Source organism: Vulpes lagopus, chromosome 13, assembly GCF_018345385.1.
Source record: "Vulpes lagopus strain Blue_001 chromosome 13, ASM1834538v1, whole genome shotgun sequence".
Classification (NCBI taxonomy): domain Eukaryota; kingdom Metazoa; phylum Chordata; class Mammalia; order Carnivora; family Canidae; genus Vulpes; species Vulpes lagopus.
Window position 1 is genome coordinate 29,204,534 of NC_054836.1, and position 20,540 is coordinate 29,225,073.

At 34.8% G+C, this 20,540-nt stretch overlaps 1 protein-coding gene across 7 annotated transcripts in view; it reads right to left on the minus strand.

The window, feature by feature from the left end:
* Positions 1-20,540, minus strand: part of DGKB (diacylglycerol kinase beta) — a 704,768-nt gene that overhangs the window by 551,548 nt on the left and 132,680 nt on the right. For all 7 annotated transcript variants that reach the window (XM_041728249.1, XM_041728247.1, XM_041728246.1 and 4 more), the window contains one exon: positions 1,074-1,150. In XM_041728249.1, the coding sequence (XP_041584183.1) occupies positions 1,074-1,150 (77 nt within the window). The remainder of the gene's footprint in view (positions 1-1,073; positions 1,151-20,540) is intronic.

Below are 20,540 nucleotides of genomic sequence, written 5' to 3' on the forward strand. Positions count from 1 at the left end.
ATAGAATGAGAAAATATGGCAGGAAAAATAGATATTAGAAATACTGGAAGGAAATCATAAAACAATATGAATGTTTTAAGGTTAGAATTGGAGATTTACTTTTGACTAAAATATAAATTCTATAAGTATCCAAGAAATATAATATTGAAGGGTAGCCAGTAACTATGCTCTTATAAACAATCAAAACCATGATGACAATGTTAATAAAAAAAAACCTCACTTTTTAATCAGCAAACAAACTATCTAGCTGGTTAGATAATATATTCAGGGGAAAAGTTATTTTGCAAAGGACAATTTGTTTTAACTTCCATACAGCGCAATTGGTGAAACTGCCAAAGGACTCACAGCTAAGATGCTCACTTAAAATGTAACATCTCTCAGCTAACATTAAATGGAAGGTGATTTAAAAAATAATTAGGATAGACACTCATTCAAGCAAGGTGTTCAAAAGCCATCAACAGGACAAGAAGGTTTTTATAAGGAAGGAATTTCAGGGACTTGTTGGCTTACTGGTACTAGGTTAAAACAAGATGGTGGAAGAAGTCCCTCACTTTTTTTTTTTTTCACTTTTAATCAAAGCTGTTTTTTTAAAATTATAGGCCAGTTATATCCATAGCAGAATCCTTCTTTAGTCAAGGGAATAATTCTCTGAAAGGAGTAACCCTCCTGCCCACCACCAGTGTTAGTTTGGGGTTAAAATTGTTAGGTCACTGAGTGAGCAGCAGGCACACTTGGTCTTCTCTTCCATCAGTCTTGTTTCCTGATTATACCTGACCAAGCAATCTCAGAATTACAATACATTCAACATCTCGGAAAAGAACCTAAGGCTATATTACAGATGATCTGTACTCTTTCAAGCACATAACAGATAAATATTATTTTCATTAGCAGACGGTTTTTGAATGAAAAAGGTAGTACGTTATTTTATGTGTTTTCCAGAATAGCATTTCATTATGAATTTCATTTTGTTTATGATATGGTATATGGTATATATATTTCCAAGGACCCTTCATTAAGAAATCCCTCCTCCAAGCATATATATAAAAGCAACATTAAAAAAAAAAAAGCTTTACCCCTTCAGGATTATACTTTGCAAGCACGCCGTTACCATGGAATTCTTCAAGAACATCCTTTAATTTCTTTGTGGAATCTAGAAAGAAATAGAGAACACACAAGTTGTTTACATATGCCTACTGTGGCTAAATAACCCAGTTTGAAAACAAAGATCTATTAAAATATAATCATCAACAGATATTACAATTAAAAAACAAAGTTTAGGGGGAAAAAAAGAAACAAAGTTAAGGAAGGATCTCTACTTGATAGAAGTGATGCTGCCCAATCCATGAACCACTTAATAAAGCCATTTATGTCTCCAAATTAAAAAAAAAAAAAAAGTTTAGATGTGTTACCAAAAGATCTTTTAAATTACTTTTTCAATTATGAAAGATTTTAAAATATTTTTAGGACACTCATCATATTAAGATTGTAACAAAGAATCTATTGGTTAATAGGAGAAATAATGTCATGAAGGAACATAAATATTATTAGAATAATATATATAAATAGAATACAAATATATGCATTCAACCTAGCATTCAATCAATGCTCTCAGTTATCAAAATATAATTTGATTAAGCAATCTCAGATTTATAACATATTTAAGTTAGAGAAAAACAACTGATAAATACTGATAAGTCATCTAAAAGACTGAGAAGTAATCTAAATCTTCAAGGAGTTTGACTAACAGTGATAAAACAAGATTGCAACTGGGAAATAAACAGAAGATTCTTAGTTTTCCATTAGGAAACAGGGCATAGATATTATTTCCTAGCATTTGATTATCATCCTCCCTGACTTTCCCCATGATTCAGTGATATTTGTGCCACCATAAAATATTTCCCAGCTCCAAAAATACTAATTTACAAGTCAGCTTTCGAGGCATCCTGTTAGAAAGTTAACTCCTAGGTGCCCATCCAGTGCATCATGCCTATATTTTGTAAATTATACTTGATTTTGTTTCTTTATGTTGTAACTTCTGTTGAGGGTTTTGTGTGTGTATTGTTTTTATTGCATTAAAATTCACATAACATAGATTCATTACTTTAATTATTTTAAAGTATACAATTCAGTGGGTTTTCTTAGTATATGCACACTGCTGTCCAAACATCACAACTATATTCACCTCAAAAAGAACTCCTTATTCTGGGCATTCCATACAACTGAAATCCTATAATTTGTTGTCTTGGTTTAGTTTCTTTCACTTCAAGGTCCATAGATGTTGTATCATGTATCATTCCTTTTTATAGCTAAAAAAATATTCCATTTTATGGATATACCACATTTTGTTTATCCACTCATCAGCTCATGTACATTTGAGTTGTTTCCATATTTTGGTTATTATTAATAATGCTGCTATGAACATTCAAATATGCATAATTTTGTGCAAATTTATGTTTTAATTCTCATGGGTACATACTTAAAAGGAGAATTACTAGGTCCTAATGAAAACTCTACATTTAACATTCTGAGGAACTGCCAAACAGATTTTCACAGATTTTCAAATTTCATACTATTTCACATACCTACCAGCAATATATGTGAATTCCAATTTCTTAAATCTTTGTCATACTTGTTATTCCCTATTTTTTTTAATTACAGCCATCTCAGTGGGCATGAAATGGTTTTGATTTGTATTTCATTATATATTTGTTAATAACCGATATTGAATATCTTTTCAAACGCTTATTGGCCATTGTGTATCTTCTTTGAAGAGATGTCTATTCAAGTCTTTTGACTATTTTTTAATTGGATTGTTTATCTTTTTGCTGTTGAGATTGGTGTGTGTGTGAGTATGCTATAATATGTTTGAAGACTGTACAGTTTCCTATATATTTCTTTTTCAATATATATTTTGCTAGTATTTTCCATACTATGATCAGAGTTAATTTGTTATCCTTGTCTCTTGCTCAATTGTATGTTGCTCTGGGGAAGGAAATGGTACATTTTCATTTTTGCATAGCATTCAAATTTATAACAAAGAAAAAATAATAAAATCATAATAAATATTGTAATTCAATTGATCAGAGCTATTCCTAAACCACAACAAATACAATAATTGCTTTGACATTTACATTGGCAGAAGTATAAGCTACTTTAGAGACTACATTCTATATTAAAGAGAGATATGATGCTGATTCTTTATTCCTGATCCCTAAGGTCTTATTCTAACTTAGTAAAACATCTTTTACTTCTTCTCATTGATAGATGTAGAGACAGACCCCTCTGTACATACCCGTATAAACATATACATATCTAGATGTACAAATTCTGGAATAACATATCCCAAAGACTATGTTTATTTTAACCATATCTGAGCTCCATGAAAAAAATGGAAGAGGGAAAAGAAAATTTGCTTTCTGATATCTTACAAAATTTGCCTTCCAACGAATGTTAGAAACACTGCCTAAAGACAGGCTTTTCATTTCAGGCTTCCAGAGGGTAAAAAAACACATTCAGTAATCACTTATAAATGTTCCAGAGAAGGCAATAGTCCTTAAAATTATTCATGTCATTTTTTAATGTTTTCTTGGACACAGTTTATATTAGCATATTCTTAGTGGGGATACCACTAGGAATAAATTAATAAATTAAGATAAAATTCTCTGGGTCTCAATGACAATCTTGGTCTGGGACAATTTAAGAAGTGCTAATTCATATTTAGATGGATCACCATTACCTCAATTTACTATTTTTTCAATTCTCAAGTCCCATTTTAATATCCTGGTATCTGAACTTTATTCATTACCCAATCCCCACTTTATAACCTAGTTTGGAAACTGGAAAATTATCTTATTCTTCTGTTCCTGCCCCGATAACCTTTCCTGGGCCCAGTTTCTCAAAGACTAAGGACTTGACTTATTCATCCAATCCTCTCTAGATTAAGATTTTAGTGTGAAACACTAAAAGAAAAAAAAAGAAAAAAGAAAGAAAGAAAGAAAGAAAGAAAGAAAGAAAGAAAGAAAGAAAGAAAGAAAGAAAGAAAGAAAGACTACAGCATTCCAGATATCCTGCCTGGTTCCCCTGACCTTTAATCAGAATTCCCTTATGCCAATAGTCTACATATCTGCATGGATTCCCAAACTGTACTAGATGGTGAAGTAAGTTCCTGCTGTTGTGTTCAACCTACCTTCAAAGAATAGTAATTTACTCATTTTATAATTCAGCCATTTTTCTGGATTGGTTCATATTACCTATCACCATAAACATTCCTATCAGTTTGATTATGTCAACTTTGGATCATGTCTGTTCGGATAACACTGGGGTAGTGGAGAAGAGGAAGGATATATGCCTGAATCTGACCTACCCTCTAGTAAAAGAGAGATACCAAGGAAGTCATGCCTGAATGAACAGATAGTAGGTAAGTGTAAAATATAATCTCAATCGTATTTCAACTAATACTGGAGCTTCAAGTACGAGAGCACAGTGACAGATTCTCGGCTGAGCAATGCTAAAAATCCAGGCAGCCAGCCAGCCAGGCAGGCAGCTGTAAACTGAGAGATCAATTCACAGGTAATACACATCTGTAAGGGAACAAAGGTCTGGCATCAAAGAAGACTGGCAACTAAAGTGCTAGGCAGCCAGCTTCTAACAGCTGGTTTAATCCTTGGAAAAGGGATCAGGACAGATGCTCAGTACAAAGTATTGGGTCTCCTAGAAAGCAGAGGAGGGTCATGACATGAGATACATGTCTAATTCCAGAGGAAGTGATGCTTACAAGGCTTGGCTAATAAGTTAGGAGACTTGGAGAAGAACACTAAATACCAATTACTGCTATACCCATGGCTATAGCATATTCGTCTTACTGGGAAGTAATTTAATATTAATAGCCATAACAAAGGCAATGGGATTATTTTAGGTTGTCTGCTCTACCACCATCAGAATCACCTAAGAACTAAGGTGGTACTGAATTTAAAAAAGAGAAGAATCGTTTGTTCAGCAAACACCTTGGTTACATGCAAGGACAGAGGAAATGTATACAGGGACTGACAGAGTAGATTTCATCTTATGGCTTGTCTTTCTAGCACCTGCTCAAACATATGAGTCATTCTAGAGGCCCCCTACAGTGCTCACTCTCTATGAATCCTCTCCTGTTTGGCTGAGTCATGTACCATATAATGCCATGAGTGTTAAACTAGCTACACTTAGGAATGTACGGTTAGGAATATTTTGAACTTTTACATGACTATTAAGGAAAATTTAAATTCATTCTACTAATTTTGAAATAAAAATAAATCTACAAGAGCATCAGCAATGTTTAGAAAATAGAAGAATCAAGCTTATGGGTGTGTCCTAAAAATGTTACAAAAAAAAAAAAAAAGAAAGAAAATGCTTTTGGCTTCCCTCCCATCTCCTTAGGTGTCTGCTACATCTTGAATGAACTTCCTTTGTGATTTCACAGCCTCTTTGCTTCTTTATCCCAAAAACCGCAACACACATTTGTCTGATTAATGACAAAGGTCTCATGGAGTAATGGAAAGATTTAAAGCCAGAGAGTCTTATATTTGAGTCCTGGCTCCAGGATTCTTGGCTGAATATCCCTGGGCATATTTTTTTTAAATATTTTATTTATTCATGAGAGGCAGAGAGAGAGAGAGAGAGAGAGAGAGAGAGAGAGAGAGAGGCAGAGACACAAGCAGAGGGAGAAGCAGGCTCCATGCAGGGAGCCTAATGTGGGGACTTGATCCTGGGACTCCAGGATGATGCCCTGGGCTGAAGGCAGGAGCTAAATCACTGAGCCACCCAGGGATCCCCCCTGGGCATATTTTTAATGTCTCTGTGGCTCAGTTTTTTAATATGTGAAATAAAAATAATGAAATGGACCTTGCAGTACTGTGTCTAGCAAAGTATCTGGTGCCTAATAAATTCCTATTCTTTTGTTCCACCCTCAACATGACTTCAAACATATCATCACCCTTCAACAGTTTCCTATTGTCTTTAAATTGCACCACAAACCCCTCTTTTGGCATGATAGATGTGTCAAAATATGATCCAGACCCTATCTACCAATAATTATTTTTGATGCCTTCCTTATATAGAGTTCAACATCCATTGCAGTATATCTCATGATTTTATAACCCTTCCTGTGCTCGTGATGTCTTCGTTGCTGGGGATTCTCCACACTGTCAAATGAAGTTCAAACATAATGCATGCCAGAGTTTACTGACCACCTTGCTCACAAAACCTCTCAGGACTTCCTTCAACCACTTAAGATAGCAAGTAACCTTCTACATAGCTCCCTATAATAACACTCTTAGAATCTACACCTGATTGATGCATTTAGTACTATTAACACTGTTAAAATTTGCATGGGTAGATTCTTTTAGCAGTTAGAAAGTGTTTTATCTTGTTTTTTAGTGTTGTCTCTTATTATTTCACTTAAAACTCATGATTACCTTACGGATTTTTTCAAACTCCTTCCCCATTAAACACATGAAGAAATCAAGATTAAAGGGATCATTATTTATTCAAAATCACACAACCCAAAGAGGGTGAAGTAGTGATCCAAACTTTTGTATATGGCCCAAATCTGTTTTCTTTACTTTGTAAACAAACAAACAATAGAAGTTTCCATTAGAGCCAAGGCATCTACTTTGGAGTCCACAATTTCTGTTCATTTAGTTCAGGGAATTTTGTTACCTTTTACTAGTACATTCTAATTATTTTTTTTACCAACTTAAATTAACAGATGAAAAGTATCTTCTAAATATACAACAAATATAAGCAAAAGTAAAGCAAAAATGTCGTATGGATATTTTAAGTGTTTATAGCATTTTATTTTAGTTTAGAATTATGTTTCTGTTTGATAATGGAATTAGAATTTATATGTACAATTCTTGTCAAAAACTTGCACTATATGTAAGTTCTACATGATATATATATTTCATAGTTATTATTAAAATCATCTTAAAGAATAAATATTAAAATTGTTTGTGCTATATTATAAAGGGAAAGTACATAGAAAAGATAACTATCGGAATAAAATTCTAAGAATGTTTTGCAAATAACACATTCTCATTATGCCTCATAAGAAAATCTTTTTTGTTTGTTCTAAAGTCTATTCTTCAAGTCAAGGCCAAAAGCTTTAACATCCACATAGTAGTCCTAGCTCCTGTGACTAGGTGATCATACTCCACTGTTAACACCAAGACTTTCTACCTTATAAAGTGCATTTGTCCTTTTTATAAATAACAAATAACCTCCTATAGATTAATCATCTAGTCCTTTATTTGCCAGAGTAGATGGAACCATGGGTCCCTGTTTCAGTGAGGACATTAGTTTTCCAGGAAAAAAATGCAGCTCTGAGATTTTGAGAGAGGCAGTGAATACTGTAATCTCAATGTGGGATCCTGGAAAAGTCCTTTTTTGCTCCTCCCTATTCAGTGCTTCAAAAGTTTTCTCCAAAATTTAAGCTTCCAGACATAGTTTTTTTCCCTCTCATCACAGAGGATATTTGTGGCCTAGAAATCTCTTTCTGCGCTCCACCAAAAGCATCTTTGCAGTGGCTATTTTAACCTTGTAATATATAAGATTCATAGCTCCAACTGTCTAAAAAAGAAAACTTTCGGGCAGCCCGGGTGGCTCAGTGGTTTAATGTTGCCTTCGACCCAGGGCCTGATCCTGGAGACACGGGATTGAGTCCCACATTGGGCTCCCTGCAAAGAGCCTACTTCTCCCTCTGCCCATGTCTCTGCCTCTTTCTCTCTCTGTCTCTCTCATGAATAAATAAATTTTTTTTTTTAAAGAGAAAGCTTCCTAGTCTAATATTGAGCTAGCATTCATGTACACATAACATATTAGTATTTGGTAAAAGTTAAATATGATGATTAAAGTTTCCCTTAGCTATCTAGTGTTTCAAATTAGCAAAAGAGCTTTATCTTTGTCTAAGCCAGTTTTGTGTCTAACCCAGTGGTACTCAAACTGGAATTCATATTAGGATCATCCAGGTAGCTTTTAAAATACATTGATGCCAAGCTCAAAGCACAGTGATGATGAGTGAATCTACTAGAGTGGACCCCATCAGACAAGGGTTTTTTTTTTTTTTTTAATATTTTATTTATTGAGAGAGAGAGAGAGCACAGATCCGCAGAAGAGCACAGGGAATGGCCAATGGAGAGGGAGAGAGAATCTCAAGCAGACCACATGGCAAGCACAGAGCCCACGAGGGGTTCCTTCTCAAGGCCCTGTGATCCTGACTTGAGCCATAATAAGGAGTCAGCTACTTAACCAACCGGGCCACCCAGGCACTCTAAAACATGGGGTTTTTTTTTGAAAGTTCTTCACATGATTCTTATATGCAGCTAAAGTTGAGTTAACCACTGCTCTTATCCTTAAAGACATGCTTTAAGAAACTGTGATATAATTAGCAAAATTTTTGCTGCTACATTTTCCGACATGGGTCCCTGTTTAGGTGAGAACATTGGGTTTTCAGGGGAAAAAAAAATTCAAAACCTCTGACGACCCAAGAGGTTGCCAATGACTTTAATCTGAATGAATACATATATCATCTGGTTGTAAAGATATATTCAATTTTTAATAAATATATATTGAGGTTGGCTGTTGCTCATGGGGGTTCTACTGGGAAAAAACATATTAGAGCATTTTATTTAAAAATGACTTACCCTCATCTAAGGTCACAATAGCCAAAAATAGTATTTTAGATATTAAGAAGATCCAGAAATGGATATTGCTCTTCATGTAATTTCCCATGATACTAAAAATGTCTTATTTAAGTTGTAGTTAGCAGCAATAAATAAATACCTATAGCATTATAAAATAAAATATTAGGAGAACTAGGTCCCTAAACACAGACATTCATATCTACATGTGTTAGAATTATAATAAGTGTACAAAAAGATTGAAAAAATCATGGAACTATTGTTAAAAATAAGCCATATTGTAGCAGTTTATATGCTAACTAAAAACTATATACCTGTATTTTTAAAAATATCCCAAGAATACTTTAGTGATACAGCTACACTAGGAAGAGTTGTTAAAAAAAAAAAAAAGAAAGAAAGCTATTAAGCAGTTCTGAGTGCAAGTGCCCTCTGTACATGTGTCTGCTAAGCTCTTGGAATCATTAACTTGAAAAGATGAAGGCCAAATATTTTCGAGAAAACTGTTATGTACATTGCAGTAACTGTTTCTAGTTATCTGGAAAGACAACTATCAACTTCAAAATTACTGTTGATGTGAGACTATGAAGAAAATTTCCTTTCTTCTTTTGATATTCATTATTTATTGATAATACTCTTATATAACCAATTCTTAAAAAAAATTCTGCATTTGCTATTCTTTTTCTCCCTTATTCAATCCATCTATACTTAGCTTTTTGATATGTACATTAATCCAACGCCTTGGACAAAATATTTGTAAGAGCAATTCCTTGGATAGACAACATATCTGGTAATTTATCTTCCAGCCGGACACTGTCCTAGACACGTATGAGATAATTAACATTTTGTACAGATTTTCTTGTGTAGAAAAATCATTAAGAAATTACACACTTGCATTAGAAACATTCATCTATAAAACAACAAAAGATTAATACTGAAAACATAATTTACTTAATAATTAAGAATTATAATCAGTGCCTAAATATAATCAGTGGTATGCTGGTAAATATTTAATAACTGTTGAGGATGCAGAGTGCTGACTTATAGTTTACCTATTGTAAACATCTTCCCAATTTGGCGATTTCAAGCCTCCAACATGCCATCAAGAGTGTGGAGTTGGGAAGAAACATTAACATTTGACTCACATGAATGCTAATTAATTAGTTAATCAACATAGAATTTTATATAATTTAGGGAGAATGAACAAGTCTTTTGGAACAAACAGAGATCAAGAGCAGAAACGAAAGGCCAGTTGTAGGGGCACCTGCCTGTCTCAGTCAGTAGAGCATGCACAATTTGTGATCTCAGGGTCAGGAGTTTGAGCCTCATGTTGGGTATATTGATTACTTAAAACAAAAGGTCCAGTTGTGATCAATCATTCATAGTTGAGAGGCATGTATCGACTTTAGAACAAACATTGTTCCAAGCTTATATTGGAATATATCGATGCACAAAACTGAAAATATTCTTGGCTCATGTAGTTTATAGTTTAGTGCAAGATAGAAAATAAACATAATAAGTAAGTATAGTATATTAGAATATTTAAAATGCTATGGAAAAATAATAAATGACAAGGAAAATTATCAACTTGTAGAACAGTTTGCAATTTTAAATAGTAAGAGTAGATTTCTGTGAAAAGGTGACATTTGGGCAAAACTTTGAATCTTAGAAGGACTCTGTTCGTGTAAAACTGGTGATATCTCAATAAACTCTGGATTATAGCAACATCTACTTTCTATTTCGATGGTATTTTATAAACTGTAGTTACGCAATTTGTAACCATCTGTTACCAGTTTGCGGGGCCTCCTCGTACATATTTTTTGTTAGCTCCTGTGAATCTATCATTCTTTCAAAATGTTTTTTAAAAGGAGTGCTCTGGCTATGGTATTGAAAACAGACCATACAGGACAAAGGTTAAACTAGGGAAATAATTATGGGTTTATTACATTAATTCAGTATAGAGATTTGATACTTTATATGAATGTTCTAGCATGGTGGAGTAGGAAACCAGATAATGTTGAAAGTGGAGCCAAAAGGATATCCTGATGGATTGGATATGCGTTTTGAAATTGGAAAAAAAAAAGAAATTGAAAAATCAAGAGTGTTCCTAAGGTTTATGTTTGAGTAAGTGGTGAGATTAAGTTGCCACAAAGAGAAATGGGGAACACTGAAGATGGTGCAGATTTGTGATGGTAAGTTCTCGATTTTAGTTTTAGGCAGTTTGTAAATGAGAATTCTATCAGACATCCAAGTATAGCCAAATAAGAAAGCAGTTATAATGGGAAAGAAAAGTACAACATAGGGAATATGTTTAATAATATTGTCATGCACTTGCTGTGATGAGCATGTTGTATGTAATTGTTGAATCATTATGTTATGCATCTGAAATTAATTTAATGTTATATATTAACTATATTTCGAATAGATTTTTTAATTAAAAGATAAGGCAGTTATAAATGAGTGTAGAATTCAGGAGAAGATCTAGGCTAAAGAATCAAATTTCAGTGTCATTTGTATAAATGGTATTTAAAGATACAGAACTCAGTCTTACATGAGAGTGACATAGAGAAGATACCAAGGACTGAGATCTCTAGCACTCTGAAGTACAGATGTTAGGAAAAGATGAAGAATCTGCAAGGAGACTAAGAATGAGTATCTAGTGAAATAGCAAGAAAACCAGAAGCAATAGGTCATGGAAGAAAGTGTCACACAATGCCAAGTAAGATGAAGAGCAGAAACTGATCACTCAATTTAGCCAGAAGATAGTCATTCATATCCCTGTCAAGAACTGCTTCACTTTGGTGGCTGGGACAAAAACCCAGAGTCAGTTAAGAGAAAATAAAATGGAAGGAATAAAAAGCAGCAAATAATAGGCAATTCATTCAAAGAGATTTGCTGCAATGGAAGCAAAGAATGTGTGCAGTAGCTGAACTGCAAGAAGTGGACTCAAGATGACTTTTCAAATAGAAGAGAAAAAAAAAACAGCACTCTGACAAAAATGATCCAGTGGAGAAGGAAAAATTAAAAATGAAGGAAAGAGAAGAGAAAGCCACTAGAATGATGCCTTTTTAAATGGGTAGGAAAGAAAACAGGCCTGTTCAGAGCAGATGGTCTGTATTAGGACAGGGGCATGGACAGGTGTCCCCAGCAAGAAGGCAGAGTATACAGGTTCAAATGTGAGGGGCAAGTCAATGTCCAGTTGGTGTATGTAAACTTCTCTTGTGATAAGTTTGGTCAGTGAAGGAGGAAGAGAGACTATCAGCTGAGAAAAGATGAGAAGTAATAGCAATTTGAGGAGAGTACTGAAGTGTTAAAAAGCCATCCAGGACAAGGGAATGTGATTGGTTGCCAGGCCAATTAAAGGTCAGTCAGCTATAATGTAAATGCAGAGTTAACATTAAACATTGTTATGGGGGCACCTGGGTGGCTCAGTTGGTAAAACACCTGCCTTCAGCTCAGGTCATTATCCCAGGGTTCTGGGTTGGAGCCCCACATCAGGCTCCACGCTCTTCCCTGCTCATCAGGGAGCCTGCTTCTCCCTCTCCCTCTGCTGCTCCCCCTGCTTACGCATTCTCTGTGTGTGTCTGTGTGTGTGTTTGTGTCAAAAAAATAAATAAAATATTTTATATATATATATGTATATATATATATATATATATATATATATATATATATAATGCTGTTATGGTTTGTTCATCCAAGTGCTTTGCTGTGAGACGAGGGCAAGGAAGTTGAGGTAGGAAGCAAGGGGATGGTTTTAATGACTATTCATGGGGGTTTATACTCAGGTTTTATATTATGATTTCAACTCAGGAAGAGTCCATTGTGTGACTCGCTGGTCATTCTCTCTCATTTGTGAGAGAAACTCCTCTGGTAGTTATTGTACTTTTCTGAACTTTATGTCACTCCTCAGATACCAGCCTCCTCTGTACCACCCATAAGGGGATGTGGAAAAAGAAAACTCTATAATTCACTTTGTTTTATATGTGTGTTTCCCAAGAGTTAATAGTACCTCAGTAATTCTTGTTTTTCTTTTTCTTACTGCCTCCTTCATTTTCCTCTCCATTCCGTAAAACACCTAATTATTCTTGGGCACATTTAGTTCTGGTTAATAATTGTCTTTCCAGCCTTCTTCCTTGTCCAAAGGATAAAACAGAAAGCCCAAATAGTTTAGCTCTATGTGGAGCCATCATTATTAGTAGTGAAAAAGTTACTGCTCTAGAGAGACATCCTAAGCCTCATGTCCCCACTTCACTGCTTCTGCTCCTCCTTTCCAGTCTGATGATGCTCTAACCATCTTCAGTATATACCCACTTAACTCATTTTGGAGAGGTTGAAAAATAACAGTGAGATTATTCTGGAGACTTTCTGCCCTTTGACAACACTTTCTAACTTATATGGTTTAAGTTACATGTTTTTTCCAGCTCCTTTGGCTTAAAGATGGCTGATTTATTCTCCATATTTTTTCTTTTTTTTAAAAAGTGATTTTGAATCATTTGTTAGGTTTGGTGAGGGAAAGCTCTACAAATTGTACTCATTGCATTTTCCTAGAAAGACAAGATTTAAAAAGTATATATTAATGCAAGAAATTTCATCTTATACAGTATTATTCAAGCAGATCCCTCACAAATATCATGCAGATTCTCCAATATAATGAGCTCATTTTCAATGAAATACCCAGATTTTAGAATGACATATGCTACTTAGCTACCGACTACTTGTGGTGATATTACTGCTATGGGTAAATGGGGATAATAATAATAATAATATCTTCTTTGGATTTATGATGGAATTAGTACCTGATGCATTAATAAATATTTATCAACTGTGAGTGCCTATCATCCATCCTGTCAGATTTACACTGTACTCTGGGTATTTTTTTCTTTCATTACCCTTTATATTTTTTTAAAGATATATATATATATATATATATATATATATTTTTTTTTTTTTTTTTTTAAAGAGAGAGAGCATAAGCAGGAGAGGCAGAGAGAGAGGAGAGAGAAAATCTCAAGCGGACTTACACTGAACACAGAGCCCAACATGGGGCTCAATCCCAGGACCCTGAGATTATTACCTGAGCTGAAACCAAGAGTGGAGCATTTAATTGACTGCACCAGCCAGGTGCCCCTCTTCCGTAACCTTATTTCAGATTATTCTCAATTTTCTTCATTTTCTTTAGCATTTTCATTTGTTGCTTTAAATTTCCTTTATAAAACCAATAACTAGGATATAATACAAAATGTTTTAAATTAAAGTTAATTAAATTATCAATCTGAAATGTTTTGTTATGAGTAATTCAATTTCATAGAGAATAGAATTAAGTACAGCCATTGTATGTCCTTCAATCAAATAATTAATGAAATGCAACTATGAGTTAACAATTTTGAATCTGTACATTATTTAAAAATTTTAAACCCACACTAGTTCAGAAGATGAAAGTTTTATTTATTTATTTTTTTAAAGTTCTTGTGTGGGTTGCAAAACACTTAACTGAGAAACCAGACATTCTGGCAACAACAGTGTTTTCTCTAGTGGCAATGTTAATAACATCCTGTTTTAAGACAATACAAAACTACCGAAATTTTCAATTCATTTCTGACCATAAAAATTTTCAGCTTTCTGTATATTTACCAACAAGCACAGTATTAGGCAATCTGAAAAAACCAAAGTCTATTTATTTTGCTGGCATACATATTTCAAAGACTACAATTTGCTCACATACATATTTTAAAGAACATAAAACTCTAAAATTTTGTCCCCAAGTTTTAAATTCAAAACAGAAGTCAGGGAAATGTGTTATATTTATCTTGTGGCTGTATGTATCTCATCTCTGCCATGCCTCTGGGGGACTGTGAAAGCTTTATTATGAAAAAGTAATCTCTGGCTCTACATGAAATTAAAAGTAGTTGAAATATTTGCTTCCAGACCTTGGCTCTTAGATGATCTATAACTTAGTCCTCTCATAAAATGGACTTGCATCTTCTCTAACACTCAGGAAATCAGAAGAAACAGTATTGAAAAACTCTTCCAGTCATGACATTCTGTGATCCAAATGATAAAAACATCTCCAGATATCATAGAAGAATAATTAGACCCATATTCCCTAAATACTCCCCTACTAATATCCCCTACTCTAATTCTTACGTCCTTTAATTCTTACCTAACTTTCAAACAGAAACCTCAGATTGAGGAAATTGGAAATTTATTTTTTTTAATTTTATTTACTTATTTGAGAGAGAGAGAGAGAGAGTGCCCATGTGTACAAGTTGGGGGAGGGGCAGAGGGAAAAAATCTTCAAGTAGACTCAATGTTGAACACAGAGCACCATGCAGGGCTGGATCCCATGAACCACGAGATCATGACGTGAGCAGAAACCAAGAGTCAGACATTCAATCCACCGAGTTCCCAAGCACCAGAAATTGGAAATTTCTAATCCCACTACCAGATAAACTGAAAAGGAGTAATAATTCCAGTTCAGAAAGGCACAGGTTTCCTGGCGTGTCAAATTCCCAAGTGATATTGGAACCTCTAGTAACATTACTGCTAGTATTATTTTTGAGACATATATTGAAATTTATACTTACTACTCTGAAAAGTCATAAACTTTGATTAAGATCCCTTAAAGCTTAACTTGACAATTTTAAATGGAAAATTTTACCTATAATGTAATAATCAGTCTTTATATTCTCAAAAATTATCAAGTGAAGAGTAGACTGGAGATAAAACACTATGAGCATGGATATTGTCAGTTCTTCTAAATGTCTCTGTTGTGAGGTATTGAGAAAAGAAATTAATGGCGTTTTTTTATTAAATAATATTTCTCACAATCTACATTCTTACATCAGAATATTTGCTACAACTTCCAAGAGACTTTGCTATAATGTGCTGTAAAATAAAATGACCTCCTAATATGCTAGCAAAATGCACTGGCTATTCTGAGAGTTAAGATTTTCCAATGCACCTTTGCTGTATTTCAGCCATCCATCTATCAGGATAAAGGCTAATCACATGATGTTTAAATATTTTTGAAGATCTAAAAATGAAGGGAATAATTAAGGGTGATGATTTTGTAAAGGAATTTAGTTACAAAGCAAGTCTGAGATGATTTGGGGGATTTAAGGCTCATTGACATAGCACAATATAAAAATCAGGAATGAGGAGATTCCAATGAGTGAGGCTATAGCAGCCTCCCCAGTGAGTTACAGAATTCCACTGACCAATGCACTTCTCCTACAGAGGAAATTTTCCATCATGATGAAAAACAAAAACCAAAAACCTATAAGGAACATAAAAGCTCCAAAAGTAAGCTAACACTGTTCATTAGTTTCTTACAGCAGCTGTAAAAATCACGACAAACCTGATGGCTTAAAACAACAGAAAATTTTGGTCACCTGGGTCACACAGTCAGTTAAAAGCTCCCAACTCTTGGTTTTGGTTCAAGTCCTGATCTCAGGGGTCATGGGATCTAGCCCATGCGGAGCTCTGTGCTTAGTGAGAAATCTGCTTGAGATTCTCTCTCCCTCTCCTTCTCTCTGCCCCTCCCATTTGTGATCTCTCTCTTTCTCTCTCTCAAAATGAATAAATCCTTAAAAAAATAAAAAAGAAGACAAAACAAAACAAAACAAAAAAACAGAAATTTATTTTTCCATAGCTCTGGAGGCCAGAGGCCTAAAACCAAGGTATTTGCAGGGTTAGTCCCTTCTGGAAGCTCTAATGAAAAATCATTTTCCTGCATCTCCTTTAAGCTTCTGGAGGCTACTGGAAATCCTTGGCAATCCCTGGCTTGTCGACTCATCACATTAATCTCTGCCACTGTCATCACATGGTCTTCTCCCCTGTTTCTCTGTGTGTTCTCCCCTTCTGTCTTTTATAAGGACACTGGCCACCAGATTTAGAATCACCCTAAAACCAGGATGAGCTCATCTTAAGATACTTACCTATTTTGCAAAATCCTTTCCACAAATAAAGTCACCTCCACAGGTTCTAGGGATTAAGACTCAGATATCTTTTAGGGGCTGTGGGCACTATTCATCAACAATACACTGGCTTTAGGCCAGAAATTTTAAAGGTGGGTGTTCAGCCAAGACTTTTACTAGTTTATTACTCTGAAAAACCTAGGAATCTTAATGAAATTTTGTGAAGTTTATTTTTTGTTGAATGGTATACTAGCTCAGGTCCTGTGAGGAGCACATGCAAGAAACTGGAGAGACATCTGTGAGGGTCAAAGGGGAGCAGGAATAGGCAGAGAGAACCATCAGTCAGTGAAGCACATCTAACATTTGGTAAAGGGGACAAGAAGAAAGACAACTGGGTAGCAAGGCCTCAGATTAGGTGCAGCTCTGAGAAAGTATCTACGAGGTCAATGAGGAGCTCCTGAGCAAACACTGCCCATCGGAAGAGCACTATATTAGAACTTGGATTTAGCACCTGCACTGTGCTTCTTCATTGCCTGCCAGCAGTCCAGGAAGAGCATGGCCTCAAACATTAATACTGTATTAAGTCCAAAGTGTAATGCCTAAGTGATGAGGAGCTGGTCAAGGCTCAGACGAAAAGCTTTCTCTCACCATTCATCGAAGTTCCAAGAAGAATTCAAGAAGAAAAATTTTGTAAACACAGCTGTTTGGCTTATGTCTAGGGCATGTGCTGCTCTAAAGCATCTTATAGTTGTTGAATATGAGATAATGCTCAAGTGATCTTTATGTTTCCCAATACCACTATTATTACTACAGCCAAGGGAATGAACATCCTTGAGGACATATCATATTATGGTGATGCAGTATCTGGAGTGGAATGCTGGTGCAGATGACTTTGCTCTAATGAAGGACAAACTGGTCACAATAGCAAGGAGGTACTCAAATTGATGAAGTGGGCTGCAAAAGAGACCTCATGGCTAATAACAAGAGAAGTATGAAAAAATACACCATCCTATACTTTCTTACTAAACTTGCAAAATTTTTATGAAGAGAGCTAACCAAACAGACATCTTAGATCTAGTATAGAAACCAAATTTGCAACTGTGGACAGTGAATAGTTCAGCAAAGGATTTTTTCATTTAATTACTGTGGTGAATTGGAAGAAGAAAAAGCATAAATGCCTGATGCAAATCGTCCAAAACATTTTGGATCATACAGGTCAAAATCATTTGGCAAGCGTATGTGATCATGACATGAATAAGAGCATCACATATTATCATTTTATCACCAATCCTACTGGCACAATCAAAGTGAATGGAAATAGATGTGGAATCTGAGTTTTATGGAACCTATTACTGTTGTCTATGATATCAGTTGATAGTTCACAGCCATCTGTTTCCAGAGTCAAAGAGCCAGCAGCAGAAACTGTCCACTGCTTCCATGTACTTGGACATGACCTTGTACTGAACATGGCCAAACCTCAGGCATTTATTCTTGCCTCTTTTGCCCCTTTATCTCTTCCCTTCTTCTCATTCTTCTCTTCAGTCAGCAGCAGTGTTGACTAAATCTCCCATCTCTCTTTTCGCCACTAACCCTCAACTGGGAAGTCTGCAAGTATTTAATTTTTAAAACTGCCCTGTTTCTTTGCTGTTTTCGTTTTGTTTAATGTTGTTTCTATTCACTGCATCTTCAACGTATTATTCATTCTTCAAGTTTCTCCTTAGAAGGAAAAGGTTATTTGTCTCTAACACTTAATATAGCAATATCATTGTATACTGTACACATATGCACCAAGAAGCTCATAAAGTGCTAAATAATTAAGTGATTAATGACTAAGTAATTGGTGCTTTAGTGTTTTATATTACACAAAAGTCTCTGTTTAGTTTTATGTAAGTCTTTCAGTATTTATTATTACTTGGAAAAATTTGCTTGGGTGTTTTCATAAGCAGCAAATGCATTCCTATTTTCCCTATTAAAAATAATGCCATCGAGGACTCTATGATTAAAAACAATCCATAGTCAACACATTTTCAATAATAGATTAGATTCAGATTATAAGGGACAGTTGCATTAAACTTACTAGGTAGGGAAAGAATGTATTTAGTTAGTGAATTTAGGCAAAGTAACTGAAGAATAACAAAGATAATGTAGAAGAGACAAGAGAAAAGCCTAAAATAGCACTGGAATTGAACTGAGCACATCAGAGGATTCAAATAAATCTGAAGAGTACAGTCCTCAACAACAGCTGCTGTAAATAAGGCTCATACCTTTAGGTTTATTCTGAAAAAAGGTGAAATAACCAATAATAAAGAGCAAAGAAACACATAATAAAAATGCCTACTAAAAGTCCTGGAAAAGAGTATGGGGGAGCTTTTTGCAGTAGACAAAAGATGAGATCATCCGGAGATGTAAGTGGACCATAAATAGAAATGATTATACTGGCCAACATCTATCAAGAACTCTTTTATTTTGTGACTTGTCAACATCATGATTAAAGTGTGTTAATATTAGTTACATTTTCATGAACTTGTACTGCCTCACAAGTTTTTTGTAGCATCCAGGGCAAAGGCCAAGGGGGGAGAGGCCTAGACAATACATTCATTCTCCTGAGGATGTAACTTTGGTACATTAGCTTAAGCTATTAGAATGTGAGACAGCCAGTTGCCTCAAGGGTTTTGTGGCTCTTACATGCAGGAGTGTTATTTGCTCTCACCTGCAGGAGAGGGAAGAGTACACAGAAGAGTTAAAAGTGTGTCTGAGGGGTGCCTGGGTGGCTGAGTCGGTTAAGTGTCTGCCTTAGGCTCAAGTTGTGATCCCAGGATCCTGGGATGGAGTCCACATCAGGCTCCCTGCTCAGTGGGTTGTCTGCTTCTCCTGCTCCCTCCATAGCTCCCCCTGCCTGTTCTCTCTATCTCAAATAAGTAAATAAAATATTTCTAAAATAATAATAAAAATAAACAAATAAAAGTGTGTCTCAATCCCTGGACAGAAAAGATTTACAAGCTTTGGAGAAATCATTTTTGTTATTGTTGTGATAGAAAGAGACCAGGAAAAACTAGGAAAGTATCTCCTCCAAAGTTAAATTTGGTGTGGGGAAAAGAAACTTTAAATAAAGAGAATCCCAAGTAATTAAAATAAATTCCAGTTATCACCTAGCAAGAGCTTTGCCTAAGGCACATCATCCAAGCACATGCAAAATTATAAAGGAGATTCAAGGTGATTGGATATTTGTTCCACTTAAAATCTGAAAGTAAAGAAAAGCCAAGAAGAGGTAGAGTGTAACAAAAATCTTAGATTTCGAACTCTTATTCATGCCTTAGTACACTGGTTTTGCTTGAATGTTGTTCTGAATTAGATTATCTTATTAACGACTTTTTAAACAACTGGTCTTTTGCAAATATTATTTAAATCTTAATCAGATTATAATTGGATATCAATCATCTCCTTTTCAACCTAAGTATCTGTAGAGTCATACACAACAGTCTTCTTCAAATGATTAGATTTTTCTAAGAAAGTCTGAATTAATTAGGACAGATGGCCAACTAAGCAAAATTGGCAAAAATTTATTTAAATTTGTGAGATTAAAAAAAAGATAATTTGTTGTTGCTTTAGAATTCTCCAATTTCTCTCCTTTCCTAAGCCTTCTTCTCATCACAGATTGCTTTATTTGTCTGGCTCTCATTGTCCAGATTGACATCATATTAAGTGGCATGTGTTCCTCTGCTGTTAAGATGGAAGTGAAAAGATAATTGTATTTTTTAATGTCCATGAGAATTAGAACCCTAAAGACAGAAGTTGCCTAAATATAAAATATAGAACTATCCTTAATTTCTCTACCTGGAAATGACTACTATTGCCACTGTAGTGATATCTTCGCAGAATTTTTGAAATATGTGTGTATAAATGCAAATTTATAAAACTGGAATCAGAAGTCATGAAAAATGAGAGATAT